The 20,134-nt window shown below is 42.8% G+C and overlaps 1 protein-coding gene across 1 annotated transcript in view; it reads left to right on the top strand.

Moving 5' to 3' along the window:
• The window catches only part of STK32A (serine/threonine kinase 32A), a 42,372-nt gene extending 25,405 nt beyond the window's left edge, over window positions 1-16,967 (top strand). Inside the window, exons 6-12 of the mRNA XM_009678588.2 lie at window positions 1,766-1,855; window positions 5,944-6,041; window positions 8,077-8,193; window positions 11,876-12,001; window positions 13,190-13,318; window positions 16,050-16,114; window positions 16,830-16,967. Of these exons, the coding sequence (XP_009676883.2) occupies window positions 1,766-1,855; window positions 5,944-6,041; window positions 8,077-8,193; window positions 11,876-12,001; window positions 13,190-13,318; window positions 16,050-16,114; window positions 16,830-16,923 (719 nt within the window). The 3' untranslated portion in view covers window positions 16,924-16,967. The remainder of the gene's footprint in view (window positions 1-1,765; window positions 1,856-5,943; window positions 6,042-8,076; window positions 8,194-11,875; window positions 12,002-13,189; window positions 13,319-16,049; window positions 16,115-16,829) is intronic.
• The last annotated feature ends 3,167 nt before the right edge of the window (window positions 16,968-20,134 follow it).

The following is a 20,134-nucleotide window of genomic DNA, read 5'->3' as shown; positions in this document are numbered from 1 at the left end:
TGTAAGCAGTAAGAGACAAGTGCTTTTGACAAATCTTTCAGACAGCATCTGAGAGATGTGCTCTGACATCTCAGTCATGTTCTTCCAGCAGTACAGATGGCTAACCAGAGGGACCTCCTTTCCTCCTTTTTTTTTTTTTTTCTTCCTTCAAACTCAAGCCTGACTGAAACATCACAGATTTTATAAGGAAATCTGTGCCTTAGTGGGACTGTGGGCCTACAGAGCACACAGGTGCACAGAATGGTATGGCCTAAATTAGCAGAGAAGCTATCCTAGTGAACAGTACACAGAATGCCTTTTTCCCAGCCTGAGGCAGGCAGGCAGACAGGCTGATAATAGAATATAAAATTACTGAAAAGCTAGATGATAACTTTACAGGGAGCAGGTGAGGCATTTATTCATCTTTGCCAGCTCCCGATCTGAAGATGAAAGTTAAATGGTTGAGACACGATCCCAAGGCGTTCTACTCAGATGCTTTTCAGAATAGGGCTCATCTCTGCCTAGTTTGTGTGGGTGGCAACAGTGTCTGGAAGCATATTGACTGCAGCTCAGTGCTAATGAGCCCAGTGTCTAGCAAAGAGATGGTCCTTGTCCCCCAAAATGTATACCTCAAACACTGAATATGCCCAGATTTGTGTTAAAGCGTAGCAGGCCGCATTCTATTGATTCTGACTGAATTCTGATCCTTTTCCTGGTCTGTCTCTAGAGGAACTGTAGATATGCATACATCTACATGCATACATATCTACATGATAGATATCCATCCTTCTGAGCCATACAGCATCATAGTTTGGACACGCAGGGGTGGTAGGGATATGCAGGTACAGGGCTCCTTCCTTTGGCTTTTTTTGTGATCCAGGATGTGTTTTGCACACTGACAATGTCTAGTGCTGGAAGGGGCACGGTGGAGGCAGGCACTGTTTGGTCTGTGAAAGGACATGGAAGTACTAGCACAGTAGCAGAACCTAGGCATCATTAGGCTAAATATTGTGCAAAACCATAATATAAGTTTCTGCCTGAAATAAGTTTTATTTTCCAGACTGCAGCAATCAGCTATTTCTATTAGTCAATCATCAGAAGTCAGAGGCATGAGTCTTACTTTTATGAGCAGAAAAGGATTTCGATTCCTAAACTCTGAACTGATCACTGAAAGGAGGTTATGAATGTGGTATATACTGTCTATAAGACTGCCTTTCGCCTTCTCATCTTCAAACCACTTACAGTTATAAAACAAGTTATGGTCTGAGCTTAGAAAAGTCTCTCAGCAGCACTGAGATGAAACTCAAGATAAAAAACAAATGAGGCTGGGTAGGAATTCCCCATCAGAATGACTTTCATCAAAAATAGACTATTTGGTGGTATATCCTTTTAGATGAACATAGAAAGTATTGAATTCATGAGAGTATAAGAGACCAAGACATTAAGTAGACTAAGAGGTCAAATGCTTATTGCTCAAAAATATCAGGGAATATTTTTAAATATTAAATATAGTGATTTTTTTTTTCCTGAGGAAAAAATTTCAGTTACTTTCTCCCCAAAATTTGGAAACACTCAAAATGATGATCATTAAGTACAATTTGGAAAAAAATACATCTATAAGCAGCCTAGAATAGTTTACCTAGAAGGTAAACTATTACCCATCAGTTCTCCCAGAAAAATTTTTCCTGGAAACTCTTTCCATAGTATATTTTAAGTTCTCTATTCAAGGCTATTTTTAGTACGAAATTAAAGCAAATTCAGTTACTCGTTAACCTCTCTCTTTCAGGACACGTGCACATCACTGATTTCAATATTGCCACCATGCTGACTAAAGAAATACAAGTCACCACAATTGCTGGCACAAAGCCATATATGGGTAAGAACTGAGGAAGACTGCAGATACTTGAATTGCTGTTTTATGGGCTTGGTTTGAGGGCTGTGGAGGGATAGAGATGAAATGATTTTTGATGAGTTTGAGCTCTTTTGTTGCTGCATGTAACAAAATGATACATTTGTTTGAAGTGAAGGGGGAAAAAAACCATAGATGGCTGCTCCAGGGAAGAGTGAAGGGAAGATTCTGGAGAGGAATCCCCCTTTCGTAATACTCTAAGGCAGTTGGAAAACTTGTGTTCTTGTACTGATTTCACACAGCAGAACAAAGGAAGCCTACTTCAGACACTTTTTAAATGACATTATGCCATACTGTACAGCTTGCTTTGGATTATGAAATAAGATAGTTGCACCCTTGAGATCTCAGAGCAGCAGTAAAGTCATGTAACAGTGATGTAAGGAGTGCTCTTACTACCATATGTTGAGAGGGAAACAAAACATAAGAGGCTTGTATTTGTTTCTTTACTAAATAAGCACAAATCTTACAGTGATGCATCAGTAGCTCAGAGTTTGTATTTTTATGCAAACTGGCTGCTTTAAAAATTAGCATTACTCTGTTTAGGCCAAGTGAGTGGACTTAAAACTTGGTATTTTCATCAGCTGCCAAAACCACTTAGCACAGCAGAGAAGAGCTCAGATTCTGATGTCATACTAACACAGTCAATAGCAGCTCTATCAGCCAGTTTCACATTCATACAAGAGCCACATTAGACTTTAGCTCTGATTTACACAGAACCACAGAATGGTTGAGGTTGGAAGGGACCTCTGGAGATCATCTAGTCCAACCCCCAACATCCTATCTTCCAAATAGCAGGACAAGAAGGGCAAGGGTAGCAGTGGGGCTGCAGAATGCAATGGTGTTGAGTGCACATTTCCAGTACAAAGAGGGCACAGTTGGTGCAGAAGTTACCACCACAACTGGAAGATGAATTCTGAGCCTATTTAAAAGTCTTTCTAAAAATCCCTCTTATTGTATCCATGTTGTTGATATTAATAGATTTGGCTATTTCTGCTAATGGAAAACAAGCCATATGTAGCTCTATAAACTCAGATGAAAAAAGCACATACATGCTCTGGAGGATTGGGCACAATCAATTCCCTAGCACTCAACAGATTTACACACTGACCTTCTGCACTGCTGTGTATGGAGCACAACGTTTTTTCTATGAAAATGTAGTAAAAGCCTCCAGGTTTCTGCTATGCTGAGTAGCTGGGCTGGTTGCTCTGATTACATACTGTCCATTTCCTCTTCTTTCTTTGATTCACAAGAAATGCAGTTTGTAGGCAGTCTTTTTTTTCCCTTCCAGGCAATGGCATGGGACAGGTCCCAGGCAGCAAAACATGCCAGGCAACAGTAGGACTGCACAAGATTACGTTCTCCTAGCGCAAAGTGACTCAGGAGCCAGGTGGATCAGCCCTACTGCAGCCTTGGGTTAGGTGGAAGCACAGAATTTTCAAGTATGATGGACCAGGTTTGCTGTCCCTAGAGGAGCGTAGAAGGGATTTGTAATAACTCTACTTGGTACCCTATAGATGGAGCACAGGCTAAAATGTATTTATTCAACTGAATGAGATTCAGTGTTTCAAGTCCCTGGAGCTTAGGAGAAGTTATCTGTCTTGCTGTCTAAGCTGTCTCTATACTACAGTAGAGTTTCTTACTTGTTCTTAAGGCCGCTTTCTAGAATGAAGTTTCACTGCAGTACCCCGTGTCATACCAGCAAAACACAGAAGTCATCACGGCCCTCTATACAGAAAATACACTTCAGATTTTTATTCATGAGGCTGCTTTTGTTACATCCAAATGTTCTCTACCCTGCACGCATGAGCGGATCAGCATACGCACGAGGAAGGAAGACTCATGGTGCTTGCTCCCCATGAAGACCTTGTTTCCCTACTACTCAAAAATGTTAGCTCCCCCCCCCCCTCCTTTAGAAGGACAGTACAGGAAGTTTACTTATGCCCATTTACTGGCTAGGTCAATGAAGTAATGAGGCGGGTAGAGACCACCCTGATACCTATCTCTCAAGCACAGTTAATAAACATATAGCAGAATAACATTAACATACCTGGGAGAAATCCAGCCTGGAACATGCAGGAAATTGATCAGAAACATCTTAACCTAATGCTAAAAGAACTATTATGCAAACACTACACAGAAAAGTCTTTGTATTAGATAAACCATAAATTTCACTTTCTTAGGTAAAGCAAAAAACACTCAATAGTATTTCTGTACAACTAACACAAAACAATCCACCCTACTTTCATAAGACCTAAAAAAAACAAACCAAACCAAACAAAAACCCTGAAAAAACACACTCCACACAGCTGTAGCTTATCCAGACCCCCTTGCAAATAACCCTTCTCCTATTAGGAGTCTCCTTTTTATCAGGATAAAAAAATTGACCTTTCACCTTTGCATCACCTGGCACAATCCTTTTAAAAATGAAAATACACACAAAACAAAAGCATTGCTCCTTGTTTTGTTTTGTTTGTAGAGCAATTCCTGCTTTCCATCTCACACAAAAATCCTACAGTAATTTTCTTCCTTAATCTCGAAAGGGAAATTTATTGGCGAAGAAGGAGAAAGAGCATTTCAGTCTATGCCTCTACTCACTTCCTGTTAGCCTAGTAACTTCCTCCTAAAAAGCTGTGATTTTCAGGCTTGGCTCAATTAAAATTTGCTTTTTCTGCTAAGATTGTAGTTGGCACCATGTCCATGTTTATGCTGCATACTGATGTTTCTGAAGAGCTACTTTCATTCATTGTGTGAAGCTGTGTTTAGATTTTGCCAGATTGAAAGACTTTAATTATGAGTGAAGAGATACGAGTGGGAAGGGAACAGCTTTTAAAGAAGAAAATCTATTGAGCTCTGGTTGAAGAGCAGAGAGGCTTTCTGAGGAAAGTGAGAAGATATTCAGGCCAATTTTAGGTCCAGATTTAGTGAATTAGGGTGTTATTCTGAAGCCCATTTACTATGAGATAATGGGTGAGTCCTGTGTTAGCAAAAGGTAATATTTTTTTCTTACTTGAGGAGAAAGAAATATTGAAAAGAAATACATGTTAGGGATTGTGAGGCTCTCAGATACCCCAGGAATGGAAGTGTAGCAATGTAGAAAGAATTCTGCAGCAGAACAGATGGAGTTCTTAGTTCTTTATACAACACAAAAATTAATGGGGTCCAGTGAATCTCTTAGTGGTTGTATAGTAGTTATATAAACCATTCTGTAATCCAAATGAATTGGATTGTATTGATAGGACATTAAACATTTAATTTATAATGGTGATAGCACACCTGTTACTCAAGGCCATCCCATTGTTTATGCACATTAATTAAGCCTGCAGCAGTCCATTAGGGTTAGAAATTATTGACAGTTCCATTTCAGAGGTGGGGAAAGCAAAGTGCAGAGGAGCTAAAATGCTTGTTTGGCTTTTAACACAATAGAGGATGCTTCATACCATACTGATTGTACATTTATTTAATCAGCAGGGTCTAGATATCAAAGTATGTTTTTTTCCAGTGTAGGCAAATATTTGGGTTAAACTGGCATGCTGTGAACTGTATCAGATGCTGTCTCCACACTGAAATATAGCATTTAGCATAGAGCAGGACATGACATCAACGTGTGTTCCTGTTCAGCTGCGGGGAGTAGCAATAATACATTGCACAGCACTTGTTCTCTTCTAACATCAGCGTGTTTTATGTGCATTAACATTTAGCCTTCCACCACTATTCTGAGGTACCTCATTATTGGATTATTCTGCATTACAAGACTGAGACAACAGTTAAGGAACTTGAAAATGATCAAAAAATTAATTGCTGCAAGGAAACCATGAGTTCCAATTCTTGTCCACCTCAGTGGCATTTTGGTAAAAGACCAATCTACCAGCCATATGCCATTGTTTTGAGGAAGAAAAAGAAATGATCAAAGATGTGATAATGGGTAACATGCTAATTTGTGTCTTTGCCAGAATAATTAGGGATGCTTTCTGTATCACTGGATCAAGCATTCTGTGTTGCTAATTTCCACCTGAGATTGCAGAAAGGCAAACTACTTCTTTTTCTGTATTTTACAGCACCTGAAATGTTTAACTCCACAAAACCTATCGGCTATTCCTTTGCTGTTGACTGGTGGTCGTTAGGAATCACTGCCTACGAGCTGCTTAGAACCCGGGTATGTACCATGCAGCAGTTGTCATTTCCTGTCTACCTCTCTCCCCCTCGCTTTAAACACTGTATTTGAAATATTAACACTTTAAAACAGAGATATTTCCCTGAGCCAAATTCAAGATTTTAAGGTTTATTACAACATAGGCAGTAGAAACCAAATCTTCATCAGAGTCCTTATGATCCCATCCAAGAGCTCCAAAAGAAACCACTGCAATACAGAGTAACTCATCAGGACAATTCCTCACTGTGTCCAAGGGCCTGTCAGTTGACACAAGCTGGGCAATGGAAACTGAGCCATCTAAATAATGAATGAGAATTCCTGGAGTCTGGACGGTAATGTAATTTACTCTGAGTTCCCATCCTGCAAGAAAAAAGAAAACTTGCAAAAAAATCATATTACAGTTGCAGAAAGATCGAGCAGGTTGAGCAAAAGCAAACCACAATGTGTGAATTATTAAAACAGCACAATTCATGCCCTGTCATGTTATGTTCTGCTTCTAACTCAGTTAAAGTTGGGGGCCTTGCGGATAGGTGATTAGGTGTTTTGGAAGCGTTTCATAAAAGACAAAAGGCAAAAAAATTATATAAATTACGTTCTTCTAAGATTGTTAAACAACTTGTGAGGCTAGAAAAATTCTTGTTTCGAGAAGAGTATGCAAAGCATATTTGTAAGGGACTCTATAATCAGTCCTCACAGAATACCTTAAAAAGATCATTTTGCTAAATATGTTTAAAAGAACAGTGAACAGTATCTCAAATTATGAGTGATAAAGTTAGGACATGTTAAGAGGACGTGGCTGTCTTAAGTGTTGGGTGAGCGAAGCCATATGTCCGTCACAAAAATATTAATACAATATTTGAATTTTCTATTCTGAGAGTTAAACGAACTGCAGGACTGTTCATCGCATTGACTTTGACTTGATGGTGTTATTTCCAAATGTAAGAGTAGAATGCTATTATGCATTCAAACATCATGGCGTGGCCATGATAGGATGATAGCATTAGTGGTGGTCACTTTATGGGGGAAATGAAAGGAAACCTTGAGTTCCATCTAGCATCTGTACACATTAAACACAATGCATCTGATTTCATACCATGATTTGTAACTATTATTTTGTAAATGTATAAAACCCCAGAAATACTGTAAAAATCTGGGAATCAAAAATCTTTCAAAATGGAAACACTCTATCCATTGCAAATACTCTTCTTAAGTAAAGCAGTGATATTGCTGTATTTAAAATTTAAAAGCGAAGGTGACTGTTTACCTACATGGTAACAAATTGATGTACTTTCCTTGTCTAGCCTCATAATTTCAGATATATTACCATAAATGAACTTACGCTAGGGGTGGCCTGACTCCCTTTCACCTGGAATATGTAACCAAATAGTCTTCAGACACAGCTCAGATTTCTGTTCACCATGAAACCGGATCGCTGGACAGAAGCGAAGGGTCATTCTGCAGCCTGATGTTGTACTTGGGGAATTTTGTTCAGTCACCTTTCTTGGGACATTATTTTTCATATAATTTGATTTTTCCTGTAGTGGTCACCTTTCCAAAGGAAAAAAGGGAGAAATCCTGCTCCTTTATACTTGTGATATCTCCAACATGAGTAAAGAACTGAAAACACCAACACTTTTTGCAGGAAATATTGAGAATGTTCCGACCACTGCACTATATATAAAATCCTTTTTGATATCCCTTTAAGATACGAATAGTGGCTAGGCCAAGAAAACACAAACTGGTTGATAACTATAATCTGTGTTTTGCCTCCTATATGTCATGCTGTTTAAATGTCTGGTTATTACTGTTCTTGCTGACGTTGTTTAATTATTTTGTTTTGTAGTATTCTGTTTATTTCAACTGATTTAAGATTCCACAGTGACAGACTTCTGATGATTCAATCTAGAGCAGCAGTGGGGGGTTTGAGAAATGTACAAAGAGACTTTGTCTGGAGATGTCTTGCCCTAAAAAGATTTCCCAAGGTGTTTCAAAAAATAACAGATACATTAAAATGCTTTCCATGTTGTATTTTTCACAGAGGCCGTACCATATTCGCTCCAACACTTCAACGAATGAAATTGCTCATGTGTTCAGGACAGCTACAGTAATGTACCCTGCTGCTTGGTCCAGAGAAATGGTGTCACTAATCAAAAAGGTGAGGGCAGCTGTGGAACGGGATAGCTTAGGAACGTGGATATATTATATCTGGGAGCCTGCTGAAACCAGTTGAGTCTTTCCATTATGCTTTATGGCCTTTGTAGTAAGTTATGGGGATTCTTTGCAAGCTGTGTCCAGATCTAATGTTAGCAACCTTCAGATGGTACTGTATGATAAATATCCAGCTTTTTATGTTGTAGCTGGACTAATATAATCAACTAATGGTACTGCTTATTGGACTAATAGCGGTGAAGTTTGCGTTGGCAAACGAGGCTGCTGCTAATGCATCTCTCCTAAGGACATAGGCAGTGTTCATTTCCAGAGCTTCTCCTATAACTTTGTCTCTCTGAAATGACACAGCTTGGAACTGAATATTGACATATATCTAAAAGAATTTGAGGGAAAAAAAATTACATATAAATTTTGATCTGAGAAAAGAAAAACTGTTCTTCCCTATAATTAAATGATTTTCAAAAAATACTGATACTGTAGAAATCTTTTGTTGCCAAGAACATTTTGCATCATTGTAATTAATTTTTTTAAAAAGCTGTTGTTATCAAAATTGCTTCAAAATCATTACTGGAATCATTTTAATACTAAAACCAAAATTCATAGTGAAGTCATATCTTCAATGGAAAAAAAAATTACTTGAGAATGTCAGACACTGTATGCACACAATGGCAACAACGTTGGAATATTGAACCCAGCACCCGATTTTGCAAATTTTGGAAAATATGTAAATAGCTTTCAAATTTTGAAAGAACTATAAGTATTAAAACTGTACTTAATATTTCTTTCATATATTTTTCTTCCAATTAATATATATAAATGTTATTTTATCCATACTAATGAAATACTCTCAAACTTTCTAATGAAAATGTAGCATCAATTCTTTGTTGAGACAGTAACACAGCATATTTTCCAAGAAGAAAATTGAAGAATATCCCCATTTACTTAAAAAGAAGTGGAACTGGAGTCTCATTAAGCCTAGCAGTAACAGAGGGATTTTTACCACAGATGCCCTCTCTGTTGTTATTTATTTTTATGTTTGTTGAAAGCTTTTTCGTGAACCACAACATGCTGCAAGCAATACAGGCTGCCTTGTGAATTAATAATGCAATGTCACAATTATTTAAATTTCCAAGTGCCCCTTTGCATCTGGTTTAACAGCCATATGTATTATATATGAGGCAAACTAGGGTTTTGTCCTGGTTCAGATATCTCCTGTCAATTTTCCTATTTATTTAGGTTCAAAGCAAGTGATCATTCATAGCAGACCCACATCACTCATGTTAGGTCTCAAAACACAGAGTTCAGTCAGGAGAAAAAACAAATTATGAGTGATGCTATCACTCAATCACTCCATCTCACACACCCTGATGGCGCAGTTTCTGCTTCTCGGTGTGTACTGCTGCTATTCACACCCTAGCTACAAGCACTAACACTAAACAGGGGGTTGAAGCGGTCACCTTATTGACTGTATTCAGGAAGATGAGGATTGTCTGTTTCTCCTGCTATATTTTTGGAGAGCATGCTATCAGGAGTGTGTGCAATGTTGAATCCTAGAACTTTAGCAACAAAACTCAATCATTTCCTTCCACATGAGTTATTCCTGCAGTATTAATAAAAACTACTGAAAATAAGCAGTATGGTTTTCATTATTTCACACTGGAGTTATGGATATAAATATTCCGTTACTGGAGTTAGAAAACCAGAATGGTTTACTGATACAGTATTAAATTGGGAGTTCAAAGGCATGAGTTTAGTTCCGCATTCTGTAACAAATGCCTTTTCTAAACTTGGGCAAATTGTTTAATATCACTGTGCCTCATCTCCTGTTCTTAAAATGTGAATACAAGCTATTCATAAAAATGAGAATAAATAGATTTAAAGATTGTGAGCCACCTCGGCACCTTGGCGAAGGGAATCTTAGCTAGAGCAATAGAAAAGACATATCCTTTCAAAATGCCTTGTATTAATGTAGGATTGTTAACTATACTTTATTTCCTGGAGCTGTGTTCTATGGAGGCTCCACCATTGTCTTTGGTAGACAAGTAGCATTTTAATAGCTTTCAGAATAATTGGAGTGGCTTGTTAGTTAGTTAGTTTGTTTTGTTTGTTCACAGCATTTACTGGTAGTGTATCACTTTGTTCACCAGCTTTTAACAGCCCATTTCCCTCTGCAGAGGTAACTTACATTTCACCACTGATAAAAAGTCATTTAGTTGCTGCTGCTAATCTCTTGGTTTTACTGGAGACAGGATAAGTACAATACTTTAAAAAAGGAAGAGCCAAGAACATATATGTCCCTTGGTAATACAAAGGTATGGAGGGTGAAGTTGCTCCAGATATCAAAGACGATAAAAATATTCCTGCTAGGATGTTATTTAAACTGGATAAGTGAGGAATTACACAGGACAAATTAAACAGACTGCACATTCCCCTTGGAAAAAGAAAAGGACTTGTTAAAACGGAGCACTTGGATGATCACTCACACTCTGGGCTGGCTGATGTCATCCTTCTTAGCACTGTGCTTAACTTACTAATAAGGAAGAACTCACTAAAGGGAAAGTCTTCTCTGGCTGTGGCCAAGTAAGCATCCCGGTGGCAGAAGCCATTAGCCGTGAGATTACCTTGGCTCTTACACTGCAGCGTGTGCGCCAGACACTGGACTGTGTGCTAAGCAGGACTGTGCTGAGGTCTCTGCTCTGAGCTTTGGGCCAGTGCTAGCTAAACTGCTCTGGCAGCAGAAGAGAATCCCAAACACAAGCGCGCTGACAGGTAAGGCCACTTTCCTGAATGCAAACTGGTGGGATAGTGCGGGGTATTTCCCCCGGGTAAGGAGAACTTTTCCCGTTGCTACAGGCCAGTGCTCTCTTGGGTCTATAGCAATACTGCTTCAACTCTCCCCTAAATTGTCAGGGAGGGTAAGGGCAGGACTGTCTTACATGAGCCAGTGAAGAGCACTCAGGGTGGAAACTGGACTGACAGATAATGAAGGAAGATTGGGAAGAGTTAGGACAGCAACATAAGGAAGGGCTAGAGCATTTCATCTTTGGCAAAAAGGTGTGACACAGACTTTGCACCGAACCAAGAGGTACTGTGATCAGAGAGGTGTCTCTGAGATGTCTCCCCTTCCCCTTCCTGCTCTGAAAACAGGGAGTTGTTTGCTACCAGCCTACATTAGAGACATATGGCAACGGTCCCCACCAACTGCTGATACGTCAGAGCAGGAGAAGTCATGGCCCTACTTCTTCCTCCGTTTACTTTTCTCACATGTGTGGTGCATAGCCAAACTTACAGTCTCGCCCAAATTCTGGAAACTGAAAAACCTACACAAGCCTCAGACTTAGCCCCAATAACAAATGATACACAAAGCTGTCCTTGAGAATTTTCTCCCTTGCCTTTGTAGCTACATAATAGTACCATCGTATTTAAAGTGTTCCCTGGGTACCTGCTGAATAAGGACAGTAGGGAACAGTACCTAGCTATCAAAGGCAAAATTGGTGCATTTTACAAAGCAACTGCTGACAGATATATATTCAAAAATCTGGTTGTTATTTCTATGTCTCAGCTTTTATCTGGTGGAACTTTGTTGCTGACATGTTTGTATATACCTAATATCATTTTGTCTTTCAGGGTGTCATTTTCTAACCTCTTTCAGTTAACTCTTATTGCAGTTGCTTGAGCGAAATCCTGAGAAGCGTTTTTCTCAGCTGAAAGATATCCAGGACTTTCCATATCTGTCAGATGTAAACTGGGATGCTGTTCTTCAGAAAAGGATAATGCCAGGATTCATTCCCACAGTAAGGCAATTTTATTTAAAAAATCCTTAGTGGGTCATAGTATCTTTTTACACATTGCAGCCTTCCTTTGTGCTTTGCACCAAATGTGAATGGGAGCTTCTTCCACATTTTTCACAAAAGCATCAGATGCCATAAATTGCAGGAAAAAGAGAAGCCTGGGCAGAATTTTCAGCTTCCTCTGTGCTGTAGTAAAGACTAATAAGGGATAACCACAGGTATGGGTGCCCCAGACTTTGATGTACTCTGTAATATTCTCAGAATTTCTGGATACAGAATTGATCTTACATACTCGTGACCATCTCTGCCATGATAAATGAGATATGTAATCACAGTGCTTGTGAGCAGTCCTGCACTGAACCACCTTTCTTACGAGCCACGTTTAGGACTCACTGAACCACCTTTCTTACGAGCCACGTTTAGGACTATCTCTCCAAATGAAAAAAAAAAAAAAAAAAGAACAATGAACAGACACAGGCTCATTAGCAGCCTCGAGATCACTACCCATTCTATACTGTTTAATCTCTGTTCTGAGTCTTCCTAACAAGCCCATGCATAGATACAATGCAGAAAGTCATAGGGAAAGAACAAACACAGTAGATCAGTGTTTCTGATCCTTTTGTAATTGGATGGAACCAGCAAAGAAGCAACATAACCTTTTTGGAAAAAAAAAATCCAAGGACCATCCCATGCAGCCTTACACCAATGGCTTTTCACTTACAGCCAAACAAAAGGTTAGCTCAACTATGAACGTTTGTTAATTGTATGGATTTTCCTCTCTGTTGGTTGTTTTCTTTGTGGTCAGTGTACATGTGTATTGCTTTAAAACAGTTTTGCAGGTTACTCTACTACCTCCTAATGTTTTGTAGCCCACCAGAGGCCCACAGCCCACCAGTCAAGAAATGTTGTTCTAGCTTTCACTTTGAAGCAGCCAGTGCGTTGAGTATAAGCAGTAACCCCCAAAAAGAGCAGGTAATTTTTAAAATGATGCAAGCACACCTTGACAAGGTCCCCCTGGCTGAGAAAGTGATAAAACTAACAACATGTGTAAGCAACAGGTGCTCTGGCTATGTGTGTGGTTGTAATTAGCTTATATTTTTACAAAATTCATTTCCCAGACACTGTCCAATTTGTGAGAGCCTCTTCAAGACAGGGATTGATCAGTTAAGGCACCCTTTCTCTCTCCTCTAGAAAGGCAGACTGAACTGTGACCCAGCCTTTGAACTTGAAGAAATGATCCTAGAATCCAAACCTCTTCATAAGAAAAAAAAGCGCCTGGCTAAAAAGGAGAAAGATTCCAGCAAAAGCAATTCTTCACAGGTGAGAGAATTTCTTTAAAAAAGTGTTTAAAGGTCAGCTGCATTTCTGAACATCTTAAATATTTTATCACAACCTCAGTAATAGCTCTTTCAAATACAAAACTGAATCTTTTTTATTCGTTACCAGTGGGTGCAAACACCCATAAAACCAACCTGTCCTTTGCTGCTCCAGAGGGCAAGTGACCAGAATGTTGTCAAAAGCCCGAGTTCCAGCTCTGTGCGGTGGGTAGGCCTCAAAGAATGGGTTGGGTTTTATGAAGCCAATACAAATTGTGAATAATTATTCAAAAAGGAAAAGGAGAAAATAGATTGGAAATGTCTTTATTTTCAAAGGACGCTTGTTGGTCAAATCACCCTGCATCAGAGATTGATCGGCCTCTCAGGGTTTGCCGCTGGATGGTGGTTCGGCCCTTATATTCATCCACTCCATACCCTAGCACACTGTCTTCCTCTTGGCGCCAGAGCCTTCCTGTTGTCCCTCATGTCTCTTTTGCCTTTCCTTACACAATGGAAAAACCTCTTTCTTTGCTCCAGCCCTGCTCCCTTTCACCTCCTCCTCCTCCAGAGTGCATATCCCTAAACTTAACTTTCAGCTCTAAAAGGCCAGTTTTGTAGCACTGTAGAGGTGAGGGGAATGCAGAATCTTTGTAAATATTTTCCCAGGTCTCATTCCTGTCAGATGGGAGGATTCCCTGAGGTTTGTAAAGCGCGTTTTGTCTGCCAGTTCTCACAAACTCGAAAGCAGCCTTAAATCACGGCTGGTGATTGACTCCCACACATCAGCACAAAGAAGAGCTTGCCTATTTTCTTGCTTATTTTTGCATGCAGGACAGATAGTAAAGATTCTTTCAACATTCTTTTTAACCAATAACAGAATTTAGCAAGGTGCAACATCTCACATGTCCTATTTACTGCCATGGGTGTTTGTGAAAACAGTGACTCAAAGGAGATGAGCCGTGTAAGAAAGCAACGAATGATAAGAATCCATAGATGGAATTAAATGTAACGGGGGACTGTTACATTTACAGCCCATGTAACATACATGTTACATACATGTAACATGTACATGTTACATACATGCCCAAGGAGTTACACTCCTTAGGCAGCAGTCTACAAGGCTGGCATCTGTGAGGGTGTGAGCTGTGACTCACCGCTTGGTGAAGTGTGTGCAGTGGCAGGTGAACCATGCAGGACCTGTGCTTCTTTGAGATTGCCCTTCAGCGAAGCCTCAAATGAAGGTTTCAGAGGTGACATGCGTTGCTCCAAGCGTTGGGTGTACTCACAGCAGCTCTTGGGGCTGCAGAGTGTTCTCTCTCAGGCAAAGAAACCCAGTGCCAGTGTGATCGCAGCCATTCTTTCCAGCTGGAGTTAGGCCTCATAATTTTTTTATTTGCCCCTGGGCTGTTTTTCCCCCCTGTGTGCACACGATGTAACCGTGGCTGCTGATGGGCTTGTGCCTGAGGCGAACACATGTGACGCTGATCCCGGCCTCCTGCTTGCTTCCCCCTGGCCTCAGAGTTCCCTGAGCTCAGGAAATGAGACAGGCTCTTCACAGGGCTCTGCGATCTGACAGCTAATATTAGGTGTGTCCACAGTACTGTGTCCTAAACTCCAAAAGCATCATTCAGCATTAACACAGACTCCCCTCGTTTTCCCCATTGGACAAGGAGGAAGCCCAAGTAGGGGCTAGAACATTTTTGCAGAAATGCAGAGATGCAGCTAAGAAACTGCATGCGTCTCTTTCCAAAGCTCCCATTCCCTCCCTGCTGTCTGTAGTTCTCACTTGTCGCGCAGTGTCATATTCTGTGCTGTAAGCACCATGGGGAAGACAGTGTCCAGTGGTATGTTCTGCAGGGCGCATGGCACGCTCTGATTGAGGAGTAATAACTGTAGCCTTCATCTCTACTTCCCAGTTCTGTGTTACACAACATTCTCTTTTGTCTCTTTAGCCAATACAGACAAGATGTAAGACTGAGCTGTAAGACTGAAGACTCAGTTGCAGTTTGGGGGACTATGGAGAAATCTAATAACCTTGGGGAAATTCAGCTGATTATTTAGCACTTTGCCAACTTAAATTTCTTCCCATAATGTAGACTCTAGGAATTTGTGTTCTCCAGATCCTGCCTCAACTGCCATGTGTGTTTCTGCTTGTTGTGATTGATCTTGTGGTTGTTTCCCTTCCCAATGGTAACAGGCTGGGGAAATTGCAATGTTGAGACAAGATCCCCTTGTACACACTATGAGTCTGTTTAGGAGTACAGCTCACTGCACAGTTAACAGAGCAACCCGTACTTGAATTGTTTCTTTCATGTTGGCCTTCTACAAGTGAGAGCATGAAATAATTCTTGAGCTGCTGCTGCTGTGGCCTCCGTTGGTTTGCACTGTATTGTCTTGTACATTGTGCAAACACATCTAGGGGTACATCCTGAGGCCTGGAAGGCTTCACTGTGGTGAACTGTATTATGTATTTGCAGAGTTTTGAGGTTTTCTGCAATATCGAAATCCCTGTGGAAACAAGACTTATAAATTGTGGCATGTATATACCCCAGTTTTAAATGAGAAGAGGGAGAGTTCTAATACCATTCTCCCAACTGCAGTGCTAAAGATATTCTATATCTGGTGATATCTCTATCATCTCCTTGAAGTTGCCCTTGCAATATCTTTTTGTGTCAACTGTGAATTTATTCCATTTCTTTTCCCATCTTTTTATATTTTCTATTCCAATGTGGAAGGCCTGCCATCTTCAAAAGCACCTAGAGATACTCCAAAGGGATTTCATTGTTTTCAACAGAGAAAAGTAAGTATTGATATAAAAGTATACTGACTGACTCTGGCACGATGACAAAGCAGATCTGGCAACCTTCTCACTTCCATGCAGTAGCCACAGTGTAGTATGATGAGACCAGATCCACAGCTCGCAAGCAAATCCCTGCCAATGTAAATAGTTCTGGACCCGTAGCCCTCTCAGGGCTGAGTCAGGGGGTGGCAGCCCGCTGAAGTGAGGCACAAACTCATGCCTCTGGATCTGTAGCAAAGCATATTTCTTCCCTTTCTGCCACTTCACTGCTCCAGGATAAAGTGCTGGTCTTCAGTGTCGCCCCCCCCCCCCCCCCCCCCCCCCCAGTCTTGTGATCCGCTACAAGCCCTGTGTGAAGAGTGAGAGTCCTAGGGAAGAGCAGAAACTCTGTTTCTGCAGTCGCAAAGACAGTGTTGCAGAGCTGGGCCCCAAGTTTGTAATGATCCTGCTAAAATAGGGTCTTCTCTTTGTGAGCCTCTCTCAGTAACCATTCCTTAGAGGCAGCCTGCTGAGTCCCTGCAGAAAGAGCTCTGAGCAGGGCCAGCTCCAAAGCAGGAGGGAGAAAGTGGTGACGAGGGGGGCTCAGAGCAGACCCTGTGTAAGAGAGGCGGTAGCACATGCCAGGAAATGGAAGGCTTGCACAGCCTAAGAACAGTGTGCATTTGCATTGTGTGGGTTTTCCCTTACAGCTTGAACGTTCCTTTCTTTCCTTAAGGGTGAGACACCACCACAATGAAATCCGGGAAAACATAACCATGGCAAAAAGCAGAGATGCGCGTAAGGAAGATAGCCAGAACAATAACCTCTGAGATCAGCGTAACCTCTGCCGGAGCCGTCCTTGTGGGTTTAGTGCACACCTACCTACACGCGTTGGTGGAGCTTAGCAAACAGAATCATGCACTGCTAGCAGGACACTGCAGATAGCCCAGCACATGGCTTCTGGGGCAGGAGCTCGGGCGCCCTTTCATTCTTCCTTCCACCCTGCAGCAGGTGGATCCTGGAAGTGGGGGAGACACCCTGGGTGTTGCCCCAACAATTTGCACAGTTAGACTCAGCTCCTGTTTTGTTTTGCCTTTCTTAGTGACAGGAACATGACCATGTGAAAATGGATGAGACTGAGAGTAGCATTCCTCCTTTTGGACTTGGATAGCCTGTATCGCAGTCTTTGGTGCTGAGGGGGGGCGGGTGCCAGTGGGTTTAACAGAAGGGGTGATAGTGTGTAGTTAGTAGAGCTGTCCTTGCTAGTATCAGTCTCGGTGATGGGTCTGCAACAGCACATTGGGTCCAGGCTCTTTGGCGGCCAGGGCTCTTGCATGGACTCATGGCTGCTTGTTCCTAATGGAAGTGGCTGCTCTCAGCTGCAGGCTCGTGGCAGGTGTGCGGCAACAAAGGTGGCCTTTGCTTGCAAAGTTCTCTTGCTGACATTCCTCAATTCTGGGCATGGAGGCGGCAATGAGCAATGAGCTAAGTGGGAGGAGGCAGCAAAGGTTTCCTGGGCATTTGGCTGCTCTTTTTCTACATGATGGTTCTTGTACTCCATTTCTCACAGAGCGGGGCTGGCTTGCTGAGTGGTCAGTCAGAGCATATGGACAGATGAGGAACTGAAGAGGTAACAACCACGTACTGGGGGGGGGCTAACACAGCAATCCAGCAGCTTTTCCAGGTCACAGTCGGGCCCGGGGGGGGGGGGGGGGGAGACCATTCACCATCACATTAAACTGCTGCAACTCACTGAATTTGATGGGGTTGCAGCTTCCAACATCAGAGGTAAATTTGGTTGTGTATCTTTAAGCTACTGTGTCATTGATTGTAGGCCTGATTTAAGCAGCTACTGTTTGCAGCAAGAGCTGCGCTCCTGGTAGGGTCTTTGCCAAGACTGAGATTGGCCAAAATAAAATAAAATAAAAAAAAAAAAACCACAACCCTCTCTCTTTTATGGTAATGTGGGGAATGATGCTATTTAAATGCCTTGGCAGACCTATTTTTCACCTCCTTATTCAACTTCTTTCCTAGTCTCAGGAATATGATGCGTGCGTGATGGACTGTTTGTCACCGATTTGCCCAAAGCAGTTCTTTGTATCCCCCTGTGCCTTCTTGTCATCCTCTCTGGCTAAATCTGATCAGCTCAAAAGTCTGAATAAAAACAACAGCAAATGCAGTACTCCATCCCAGATGACCAAAAGCCAGTGTTATTTCTGAGGTCACTTGCACTGCAAGCCAGAATGTGTCTCCACTGCCTAGAGCCAACTAGGACTTTACTGGCCTCTTACTTTAAATGTGCTTTTCCCCTTCCTGAAGCTAAGCTTTCTGCAATGTGATGGCTTGGGTCCTTTTCTGACAATCAGAACAAAAAAAAAAAAAAAAAAAAAAATTATGTGCAGTAGACAGTGTGTCTTCACAGCTGCCTGTTAGAGATTGCGACGTTAATAAGTCATCTCTCGGTGATCAGATGATGTTGGTCTAGTTTGCCTTGCGACGTATGTGGTTTCCTCGTGTGCATAAGCAAGTAACACCCCATGAATGCCACTTGAGCCTGCCCGAAGCTGAGTCGGGTAGTGCCTGTTAGTGCATGGCATCGCTGTTCTGGCAGAGAGGGAGCAACCCAGTACTGAGAAGCTGAGTCATAGTGCACGTCTGCAAATAAGCTTTAGTTGGCCATCGTCTTTCACGTTCTGGTCTCTGCCCTGGTGGTGGGAGGGAGATCACTGGACACCAGGCGGGAGCAGTTGCGGCAGGTGTGGGCAGAGCCTCCTGGGTGGGAGCAGCTGGGCAGTCCAGGGTCCAGCGCTGAATGGCCCCGTGCTTTTTAACACGCCAAGTCGAGACCTGGCAGTTTCAGGAGAGGCCTGAAGACTCAACGTGAGGGCACAGGACTGAGCCCGTCGTTTCAGTGACCCGCTAGAAAGGAGAATTGCATGGGAACGCCTTGGTCGCATAGCTGACTGCTCTGTATCTGATTTACTGCCTCACTGTGTAAGCTGGTTTACTGCCAGCGTGCTGCAGCTACAGCGTCCCCTGCTTCACCAGCTCGCGCGTGCAGCGTGCGTAGCAGAAAGGCCGAGCAGGGCAAGTCCAGCACTTCCACTATGGGGGCCGAACCTGTGTCCCTGCCACTGCCGACGGCAGGGCTGCCGGCAGGGCTGCGCCAGCGTTTGCCCTCTGGCCCATTACCCTGCCAGTGTCCAGGGTCGCCTCCCTCTCCCCTCTCTGGCTATGGGGCTGCGCTGTTTTGTTATTGCACTGTTTGCAGCACAGCCGCGAGCGGTACCCGATGGAGCTGTAGGCCCTCGTAGCGCTATTAGCAGGGTTGGTGCTGGGCGGAGGCCGGCACAGCAGCACCAGCCCCTCTGCAGCAAAGCAGATGTCCTGCGGCCGCTGGCGCTGCGCAGCCAAGACGGGCACGGCGAGCGAGGGCTGCGGGCTGTGGGCTGCAGGGCCGGCGGCCGCCCGGGCCGCCCCGGGCTCAGCAGCCGGAAGGCACAGCCCGGCCCCGGGCCTAGGCAGGGGGACAGGATGGGCTGCTCTGCTCCGCTCCCCTCCCATCCGCTCTGCCCCCGGCCCGCTGCTGCGGCTCCCGCAGGACGGCGCCTCCCTGCCTCGGGCGGGCGGGTAAGACTGGGCACCTCGAGGTCAAATATTTAAGGAAGAAAACAAAAAAAAAAGAAAAAAAAGCAGTTTAGTTAGCGCTGCCTGCATTGACAGGTAATTTTCGTAATAGTTAAAAAACAATCATCTGAAGCGCTGGGGGGTTTTTCTGTGCGCTCCGCAAGCGGAGGCAGCCCGTGACCAGCAGCTGGATGCGCGCAGCCAACGCGGAGCGGCCGGGGGGAGGCAGTGCCCGCAGCAGCTGCGCTGCCTCTGCCCGGCGCTGGCAGGGCCTGGTCACGCTCCCGGCAGAGACCAGGCAGATGACCTGAACAGCCGTTTTTTGGAGGGAGACTTAGAAAAAAAAACAACAAAAAACCCACCAACCAGCAAAAAACCCCCAGTGCTCGCAGCACGGTTTTGTTGATCCTCCTG

This window comes from Struthio camelus, chromosome 13 (genome assembly GCF_040807025.1).
Source record: "Struthio camelus isolate bStrCam1 chromosome 13, bStrCam1.hap1, whole genome shotgun sequence".
In the NCBI taxonomy this organism is placed as follows: Eukaryota; Metazoa; Chordata; class Aves; order Struthioniformes; family Struthionidae; genus Struthio; species Struthio camelus.
This window is presented reverse-complemented; position numbering and strand designations above follow the sequence as displayed.